The sequence below is a fragment of the Urocitellus parryii genome, chromosome 16 (assembly GCF_045843805.1).
Source record: "Urocitellus parryii isolate mUroPar1 chromosome 16, mUroPar1.hap1, whole genome shotgun sequence".
In the NCBI taxonomy this organism is placed as follows: Eukaryota; Metazoa; Chordata; class Mammalia; order Rodentia; family Sciuridae; genus Urocitellus; species Urocitellus parryii.
The window spans coordinates 20,110,808-20,120,427 of NC_135546.1; the positions used below are offsets into that span (position 1 = coordinate 20,110,808).

At 64.7% G+C, this 9,620-nt stretch overlaps 1 protein-coding gene across 2 annotated transcripts; it reads right to left on the reverse strand.

Moving 5' to 3' along the window:
• Positions 1-2,287: 2,287 nt before the first annotated feature.
• Positions 2,288-9,198, reverse strand: Abtb1 (ankyrin repeat and BTB domain containing 1). Of its 2 annotated transcripts, none has more exons than XM_026410914.2 (12): positions 9,074-9,198; positions 8,107-8,169; positions 7,963-8,018; positions 7,455-7,599; positions 7,156-7,315; positions 6,958-7,003; positions 6,580-6,696; positions 6,374-6,492; positions 6,178-6,276; positions 5,934-6,101; positions 3,437-3,637; positions 2,288-2,837 (listed from the first exon to the last, which is right to left on the reverse strand). In XM_026410914.2, the coding sequence occupies exons 1-12, from the start codon at positions 9,127-9,129 to the stop codon at positions 2,631-2,633; spliced, it is 1,437 nt and encodes a 478-aa protein (XP_026266699.1). In that variant the 5' UTR covers positions 9,130-9,198; the 3' UTR covers positions 2,288-2,630. The 2 variants fall into 2 exon arrangements, with proteins under 2 accessions (XP_026266699.1, XP_026266698.1); XM_026410913.2 differs by having other exon boundaries at positions 6,901-7,003.
• Positions 9,199-9,620: the final 422 nt, after the last annotated feature.

A 9,620-nucleotide genomic window follows, 5' to 3' on the forward strand; every position in this document is an offset into this window, starting at 1 on the left:
CACTGTCTGTCTGTCCGTCTGTCCGTCCCCCGTGACAGGCCTCCCTTAGAGGGGGCCCCGGGACCTTTGGGAGGGACAGTGGAGTCCTGGGTGAGCCCTGCCGTGTCGGGCTGGTCGCCTGATGCCCCCTCTGGCACTCTGGGTTGCGTGGGTGGGTGGCCTCTCCAGAGCCTGGCCAAGGTCAGATGGTCCCGCTCCCCTGTGGCCCTTGCTCTGAAGCAGTGGCCCCCCAACCCCACCCCAGCTGGCCTCAGGGAGTCTGTCGCCCCCCAAACAGCCAGAGAGACCGTTAAAACATAGGTGTGCCCGGGTCGCACACCTGCCATCCCAGCGGCTCCGGAGGCTGAGGCAGGAGGATCGCAAGGTGGAGGCCAGCCTCAGCCACTTGGCAAGGCCCTGAGCCACTCAGCGAGACCCTGTCTCTCCATAAAATCTAAAAAAGGGGCTGGGGACTGGGCTCAGGGGTTCAGCACCCCTGGGTTCCATCCCTGGGACCAAAAAGAAGGAAACCAGAGACACCTTCCAGGGGACAATGCAGACCTCAGGTGCAAGCAGCAGCGACCTCTCCATCTGGGCGTTCCTTCTTGCAGAGTGACGGGGACGGAGCCAGCCGTGGGTCAGGGCGGTGACACAACTTCACATCTTGCATCAGGTTCGTGTTTTGCAAGCCACTTGGTCTGGGGCCCTGAAGAGAGAATCTGAGAAGTCCGGCCAGGATGTCCCCTCTGGTGCTCAAAACATCAAGACCTCTCAGGGGACTCCACTTCTTCCCAAGTGACACGTTCCTGCCCCAGGGACCATTGCTGTCCCTGACCCCAGCTAGAACGCCCGACCCTCTTCCTCCAACCCCCATGTGTGCAGGCCGCAGCCTGAGCCCTGCCTTTGATCTTTCGTCTGCTCAGCCCGAGGGGTATTGAGGGTTACGTAGGAGTTTTCTCAGCAAAGAAATTATAGGATGGTGGAAAAATGAGTTATTATTATGCACTTAGAGACTACAACTCAGGGCAGGGCTGGGCGAGGCACTGAGGGACTCACTGGGGACCCGAGGTCTAAGGGAGGACCAAGCCCCTTCATCATCAAGAACCTTCACTATCAAGAGAAGCGCTATTTTAAGCTCATAGTTTTAAAAATCAAAATGAATGCGAAAAAAAAAAAAAAATCACAGGGCACACCAGATATCAACTTGTACCCAAACCCAGGGACAGTTTTATTGATTCATGTTGACTTCAAGTCACCCTTTCAGATCTTATTTAGAGACAGGGTCTCGCTGAGTTGCTCAGGTCCTCCCTAAGTGGCTGAGGCTGGCCTCCAACTCACGATCCTCCTGCCTCAGCCTCCCGAGTCTCTGCAGTGACAGGCGTGGGCCACGGCACCTGGGCCACTTGTGTCTCAACAAACCCTCTGTCTGCATGGGTCCCCAGCCCCTTGATTTATTTTTATATTTATTTTATTTTATAAATATTTTATATTTTTATACCTGTGAAATCTTTTCAGTCGGGATAGAAGGCGCAGTGAAACCAGACAGGGTGGCCCTGACCTATAACCCTCACAACAGGGGAGGCTGAAGCAGGAGGATCACAGGTTGGAGGCCAGCCTCAGCAATTTACTGAGACCCTGCCTCAAACAAAGTGGGGGTGGTGGTGGTGAGCTGGGGTTGTGGCTCAGTGGTGGAGCACCCCAGCACCCCTGGATGAAATCCCTAGTATCTCCCTCCTCCCCCCAAAAGTTAAATGAGGGTCAGATGTGGTTTTGAAACCCTAAAATCCACATTATAGAAACTAAGCAGAAATCCTCTCAAGGCCGCAGCTCGTCCTGTGTCCCTGGGCCCCCTCACCCCACACCGTGCAGCCTGAGTAGCCTCGTGGACTCAGAGGCCTCACTGAAGGCTCCCTGGCCACAGGAAGTTCCGCCATATTGACTCCCTCATTTCCTTCCCCATGGCCCACTACCTCCTGGGGCCCTGGACAGCCTCACACAGGAAATGTTTTGCCATCACACTAAAATGTCACAGTCCTTGTAGGAAGGGCCACCAGGGGCTCCCTGGAGAGGAGATGGGGTCTAGGCTGAGGGAAAACGATCCTCCTGGAAGGAGGCCCAAAGAGGCCCACCACAGTCAGAGGCCAGAGGCCAATGGAGGCCGGAAGTGGAGGCAGAGACAGGGCCAAGGAGGCCTGGGGCGTCCAGGTCGGCTTCAAGCCTCCGGCCAGCCTCTGCACTGGGCTGCCTCCCCACCCCCACCCTCCCCAAGCTGTCCCCTGACACAGGCTGGGGACCTGCCGCGAAGTCACTCTTTATTACCACACATGCTGCCCGGCCCTCCCGCCTGGCCCCACACGCGGGAAGGGTCAAAGCCAGCCAGGACCGGGCTGGGCCGAGGCCAGATGCCCGGGGAGGGAGGCCTGAGAGGCCGGAGGCCCTGCCCCGGGTTTTCCTGAGTGTGCCCGGCCCGGGGTCCTGGAGCTGGTTTGTGCATTGGGTTCCCCAGGTCCTGGGTGGGCCAGCGAGCCCCCTCCGCCCACCCTGATGCTCTCAGTGTGCCAGGAGCAAAAAGACTCCACGCGCAGACGCACACGCACGCCCGTGCCCGAGGGAGGCCCAATCTGGAGGCCTGCCCGGTCACAGGCCTGGCCTCAACAGTCCAAGCCGATAGACACCAGCAGGTCCTCCAGGGCCCGCAGCCGCTGCTGGGCCTCCTCGATGGCGCTGTAGGTCTGCACGGTGCTGGCCACGTGGAAGCGGATGTCGTCCACCAGGGGGATGGAGTCCGTCTCCTGCCGGGAGGCCACGGCCGCGGCCTCCTCCCTCACGGCCTCCACGAAGTCCTCCCGCTCCACAAGCTGCAGAACAGGCGGGCTCAGCGGGTGGTGGACACCGGGTGCCCCGCCCACCCGCCTGTAACCACGCCCACCCGCCTGTAACCACGCCCATCTGCCGTCACCCCGTCCACCTGTCCATCACCACGCCCACCTGCCCCTGCCGTTGCCCCGCCCACCTCCCTGCTGCTACGCCTACCTCCCGGTCACGCCCACCAGCCCGCCCACAGCCCCACCCACATGCCCGTCGCCACGCCCACCCCACAGCCCCCCCACCTCCCTGCCGCCACGCCCACTTCCCAGTCTCGCCCACCTGCCTGCCGCCCCTCCCATCTGCCCACCACCACGCCCACCTCCCGCCCTGCCACCTCCCTGTCGCCCCGCCCACCTCCCTGCGGCCCCGCCCACCTGCCCACCACCACGCCCCTGCCCTGCCACCTGCCACGCCCACTTGCCCATCGCCACGCCCACCTCCCCCACCCCCGCCCACCACCACGCCCACCTCTCTGCCGCCACGCCCACTTGCCCACCGCCCCGCTGCCCCACCCACCTCCCTGCCGTCCTGCCTGTCGCCACGCCCACTTGCCCACCGTCACGCCCACTTGCCCGCTGCCCCTGCCCACCTTCTCGATGACCTTGGCCATGAACTCCGTGCACTGGTCCTCCAGCCGCGCCAGGCGGAACAGCTTGGCCACGCGCCACACGCCCACCACGCTGTCCTCGTCCAGCAGCTGGGCCAGGCTGCGGCCACACAGCCTCTTGAGGCCCGGCAGCAGGTACATGTCCGCCACGCTCAGCACGTCATAGGCCGCCTCGGGGGGCAGCTGTGAAAAAGAAGGGGCGACGGCGCGGCCCCAGGTCACCCGTGGCCACTCTCAGACCTGCGTGGGGAGGGCGGGGCATTCCAGGGAGCAGAGGCCACTCAGGCTCTTAAGCCTGGCCCAGATCCCCACCTGTGGGGACACAGGGACAGAAGAGAACTGAAGGGGTGCCTTCCCCCCACCCCCCGTGTCTTGGCTGAGCCCCCAAGCGCACAGACCTGGGTGGACTGTGCTACTTCTAGCTGTGTGACCCTGGGCAGGTCACTTAACTTCTCTGTGCCCGTTTGCTTGTTCGGGTAAGGCGGTCAGGGAAGAGGAACTGCCTGTGGGGACTTGGGAGCACCCAGGGCTCTGTCCCTGGCAGGGGAAGGCTAGGTGACCGACTAGTGTCAGGCTGCTGGCCCTGTGCCAGGCCAGGTACCCTGCCGGGCCAGCCGTGACATCCGCATTTGCCCAAGACCTGAGGGAGTAAGGGCAGGCATTATCCCAGGTGCTTCCAGAGGGGATCAAGGAGACACAGAGAAGTTAAGTAACTTGTGTGAGATCACACAGCTCAGGAGGGCTGGGCCAAGCTGCAGGATAGGAAAAATGAAGTAGAGAAGGAGGAAGGGAGGCCCGAGGAGCCAGGTAGAGGCTGAGGGCTTCACTGAATGACTGAGGCTGGCCTCCAACTTGTGATCCTCCTGCCTCAGCCTCCTGAGCCCCTGGAATGACAGGCAGGGCCACCCACCGCACCCGGCTTCTTCTCCCCTTCTTAAAGTGACAGGGACTGTTTCCCAGCCTCCCTCGTTGGCAAATGTGGTCACTAAGCAATCTCCGGGGGAGCGTGAGATGTGACAGGTGCAACTTTCAGTGATTCCTGGAAAAGGAAACCACTCGCCCCCATCTTCCTCTTCCTCTGACAACAGGAAGTTGCCTGTGGCTCAACTTCTGTAAGCAGAAGGTGACGCCCTGGGCAGGTGGGTGAGCCTCAGCCTGGGGGCCGTGGGTGTAAATAAAGTTTTATTGGAACACAGGCCCTCAGCCTGGGAATGCAATGGCTTCTGCTGTGCTAGAGCCAAGGAGCTGAGAGAGACCGCCTGGCTTTGAGAGCCTGAAAGAGTCACCTACAGAAGGAAGGTCTGGGGTCCCCTTAGGGGTGGCAGGGAAGCAAGAGGGAGAAGACAACCTGGGTCCCCAGCATGCCACCTGCCCTGGGACACTCGCCTCAGATCCTAACCAGAAACAAGCTTGGAGCTTGTGTGGGGCTCTTCTTTTGGTGCCGGGGACTGAACCCAACGGTGCTCAACCACTGAGCCCCGTCCCCAGCCCCCTTTGTATTTTGAGTCGGGGCCTCACTAGTTGCTGAGGCTGGCCTCCAACGGGAGATCCTCCTGCCTCAGCCTCCTGAGCCACAAGTGGGCACCGCGCACCCGGCTAAGCTGATCCAGAGTCAAACCAGCCTTGGAGCTGGGCCGTTTTGAGTGCCCAGTGACAGCACCACGGCCATCACACCCTTAAACACCCCACCAGGGGGACGGCCAACAGCACCCACTGCCAACCGGGAGGCCTCACGCTGGCGATGCCTCAGGGTAACTGAGGGCAGAGGGAGGCACCGGGGGAGGAAGTGACAGGAGAACCCAGGACCCCAGGAGTCTGCGGCCCTGGGTGGGCAGGAGGGTCGGGACCCTTAAGGACATAGGGTTACAGTCCCCATGCGGCCTATCCGCTGGAGCAACTGGGGATCGTGAGAAGTTGACCCGATGCCCCCAAGGACCGGAGTCTGTCTCCCGTTCTTGGTCGGAAGCCACCAGGGCCCCTCTGTCCAAAAGGCACAGCGCCCCCCCCACGTAGCCCCCCCATGACGTCACCACCTATGAAGACCCCGACATCCCACCCCCACATCTCCCCCCAAAGTCTCTCCCCAACATCACTCCTCCACGTCTTCCCCCACATGTCAACCCCCGACGTCACCCCCTGACGCCCCCTTCCCAAGTTACCCTGGGTCCACTCTGACCGCAGTATCTTCCTCCCCATGTTGACCCCCGACGACACCCCCTGACGCCCCCTTCCCAAGTTACCCTGGGTCCACTCTGACCGCAGTATCTTCCCCCCCATGTTGACCCCCGACGTCACCCTCAGACGCCCCCTTCCCAAGTTACCCTGGGTCCACTCTGACCGCAGTATCTTCCTCCCCATGTTGACCCCCGACGTCACCCTCGGACGCCCCCTTCCCAAGTTACCCTGGGTCCACTCTGACCGCAGTATCTTCCCCCCCACGTCTCCCCGTCTCCCCCGACGTCGCCCGGCCATAGCACACCTCGGTGCGGTCGCTGTACACGTAGTAGAGCACGTGCGTGAAGACCTCGGGGGAGATGCCTTGCAGGGTGACAACCGGGGGGTCCCCAGAGGCCGCAGGCTCCTCGTTCTCTCGGAAGTGGTCCTCCAGCAGGGCCCGGAAGTAGTCACTGCGGCCGCAGAAGAAGGCCTGGGGGAGGCCGGGCTCAGCGGGGGCCGGGCAGGGGCAGGGGTCGGGGCAGGACGGGCGACCGGGGGACAGGTACCTTGTGACACAGGAAGCTGCAGCCGGCCACGCGGAAGCACACGTCTGGGCAGCTGTTGAAGCCGTCGGGGCAGGGGAAGGGCAGCTCCCCGAGGTCGCCCTGGGACACGGGAGAGGGACCCATCGGCGCTCAGCAGGGCAGGGGTGGCCCCGGCGGGGAGCCCGGGGCGGGGCAGGGCCACCTGCAGCGCGCTCACCCGCAGCTCGGGGGGCAGCGCGCAGTCGGCCAGCAGCGCCAGGTCCTCCCGGAGCCGGGGGTCGGCGGGCGGGGGCTCGATGGTCAACACCTTGACGCATGTGCCGGGCTTGGAGGCCACTGCGGAGCGAGGCGCCATCAGGGCCAGGCCCACCCCGCGGTGCCACCCGGAGCCCTGCGCCCAGAGCGCCCCCCCCCCCCACGCACCGAATTCCGACACCTTCTCGCACTTGGCCTCCAGGTCGCCCAGCAGGTCCCACAGCTGGCACTGCTTGGCCAGGCGCTCGCAGTCGCTCACGTGCTCCACTCCGATGTCCAAGCGGCCTGGGCGCGGGGCGGACCGATCAGGACCTGGAGGGGCCCTCGGGGACATCCCATGCCCAAAGGTGCGCCCTAGGTGGTGGCCTGGCGCTGGACTGAGGGGAGGGGACAGCCACAGGTGGCCCAGCGGGCAGGCCCAGGCCACTGCCCACGCCCCACCCGAGAAGGCACCGTGGCACGGACGGGGGCCTAGAGGTGCAAGGTCACCTGGCTGTCCAGCGAGGTGGCCCTCGCCCCGCCCACTGCACCTGAGCATGGAGTCACCTGTGTACAGGTACTGCAGCAGGGCTCCGAAAGCCACCGGGTTGATCTGTGGGACACAGAGACCGGGGGGCAGGACGGTCAGGGGCGGCCGATCAGTGATCAGCGCATGCGCGGCCGTTCTGGGGGCAGCCGATAAGCGATCAGCGCATGCGCGGCCGTTCAGGCCCCTGGACACCCCCCCCCCTCGACGGGGCGCACCAGCGGATGCCGCAGCGCCACGACGCTCCGGCCCTTCCACTTGGTGTCCAGCATGTTGGCGAAGTAGGCACTGCGCGCCCCCAGGACGCAGCGATGCGCGCGGAAGGACCTTCCGTGAATCACGAAGACCACGTCACTGTGGATGCCCTGCTCCAGGAGCCTGCGGACACCGGGCAACAGCGACACTCACTGGACGGCTCAGATCAGGGCGCCTTGCACAGTGTGCGCCCAACTGCGCATGCCCAGCGCATGCAAGCCCCATCCTCTGCGCATCACCTGGTGCCCAGGGCCCAGCTCACCTCTGCAAGAACTCATCATAGTAATCCCGGCGCCTGCAGGAGGCCGTGACCTGCTTGTAATCCCGCAGAGCCCGGCGGATGGGGTCGCTCAGTGCCCCATAGAGACAGCGCTCGCCATCAAAGGTATTGGCCTCGCAGCGGGCTCCTAAGGGCAGCAGGGCTCGGCCATCAGTGGGTTGGAGCCTGATGGAAATCTGAATCTCCCGCCCCTCCTGCTTACCGCTCCACCTGTACAACTCATAAGCCCTGACGCCCCCTTCCCAAGTTACCCTGGGTCCACTCTGACCGCAGTATCTTCCCTGCAAGGTACCGGGCAAGGCAGGTAGACATATACACTCAGATCTGCAGTATAGACTGTACCCACAACTCTGGGGCTGGCCATAAAGGACACAGCCTCCCCCCCAACAGGCCCCTGAGCCCATTGAATTTACACTCTAGTGGGGCCCAAGGGACAATGCACAGGTTCATAAGCGACAGTTACATGTCCCCAGCGGGCTCCTTCTCTCACCGTTGGCCAGAAGGTAGAGGACCAACTCTTCGTGCCCACAGAGGCAGGCATAGTATCTGAGGGAAGGAAGGATGGGAATGCAGCGGCCAGAGGCGCAGGGGCCCGCCGTGCCCATCCAGACCACCCCACCAGCCTGGCACTCACAAAGGGGTGCTGTCCCACTTGTCGCGAACGTTTACCTCCACGTCTCGCTGCTCTAGCAGGTACCTGGTAGGAAGGAGGTCAGAGTTCGGGGTCAGAACGGTCATGGTCTAGGGAAGGAGCCTCCCCTAGAGCAGGGCAGACCAGAGGGAGGAAGGCTTTTGAGGACAAGTAGACAGGAAGAGCTGGACACTGAGCATCAGGTGTGGCGGGGGATCCTGGGTGCAGAGGCCAGGCTCAGGAGGGGAGAAGGATGGGACGCTGAGCTTCCTGCACTTGGGAGAGAGGCGATGGGGCCCCGATTTCAGCCAGAGCCCTCCGGCTTTGGGGGGCAGTAGGCTGGTTCTGCTCTAAAGCCAGGGGGAACGACGCAGCTCAGGTATCAGGGACAGGGGCGCCGATCTAAAAGGGCACACGTGGGACATGGTAGGTGACCCGGGAGAGAAAGTGAGAGAGGGGGTGATGCGCCAGCTCTGGGCGGACGGGCAGCCAGGAGACGGCCAGGGAGAGACCCGGGAAGGCGGAGGCCACTCAGCTCCGCGGCTTATCCACCAACTCCCGGGTGCCACCTGAAGTCGGGGAGGGCCCCCGCCTGGGATCAGCTGGGGGAGGGGGTGTCAGAAGTCCCGGGCGAGGGAGGACCAAGGATGAGGGGTGCCCGGGTCCCAACGGGGCGCCCCTGGCCTCCCCGTCGGGCCCTGGGAGCTGGCGCGAGCTGCACCGGGAACCTCTGCCTCCCGGGGGACCGCGGTCCGGTCCGCAGCGTCAGGTACGAGAAAGGAGCCACGTAGGGGGTCCCAGCCTGCCCCGGGGTCCGCACCCGGCGCCACTGGGTGGCAGCGTGCCCTCCTCCAGGGAGCCCTCCGGCTGCGAGTCCGCCCCGGCGCTCCGCGGGTGGGAGCTGAGAGCCGCTGCACGCCCGCCGGCCGGGGCGCTCCCCCTGCGCCCTCCCGGGACCGCGGGTCCTCACCGCACGCGGCCCACGTCGCCTTTCCTGCAGCTGGCGAACAGGTCGCTGGTGTCCATGGTGCGAGAAGCTCGGACCCCGGCCGAACAACCTCAGGCGGCGACGCGGCGCGCCCGGCGGGACGTAAACATGCGCCGCCCCGCCCCACAGCGACGCCGGGTCCCGCCCCGCCCCCTCGCCCCGCCCCACAGCGACGCCCGGTCCCGCCCCGCCGCAGGCCCCGCCCCTCACCCCGCCCCACAGCGACGCGAGCCCCGCCTCTTTCCCCGCCAACAACGACGCCCGGCCCCGCCCTGCAGCGCCCAGGCTCCGCCTCTCTCCCCAGTCAACACTGACGCCCGGCCGTGCCCCGCCCCCGAACACGCCCCAGGCCCCGCCTCCCGGAAGTAAGAACAGGCGAGCAGCGGACTGGCGGCCCGGCAGTCCCCGGGCGGGTTTAATGAAGTCCCGGGCGGAGCGCTCAGAGCGCCGCCCGCCGCCCGCGGGCCGGGGTTCGCGGGGCCGGGAGAGGGGGCGCTGTGCCGAGGTCGCGGTGTGGAGTCGGGGGAAG

Coding starts and splice junctions, on each gene's coding strand:
- Abtb1 (XM_026410913.2), bottom strand. CDS start 9,129: ATGGACACCAGCGACCTGTTCGCCAGCTGCAGGAAAGGCGACGTGGGC. Junction 7,004..7,155: donor TGGCGCTGCGGCATCCGCTG/GTGCGCCCCGTC, acceptor TGTGTCCCACAG/ATCAACCCGGTGGCTTTCGG. Junction 6,102..6,177: donor GCAGCTTCCTGTGTCACAAG/GTACCTGTCCCC, acceptor GGCCTCCCCCAG/GCCTTCTTCTGCGGCCGCAG.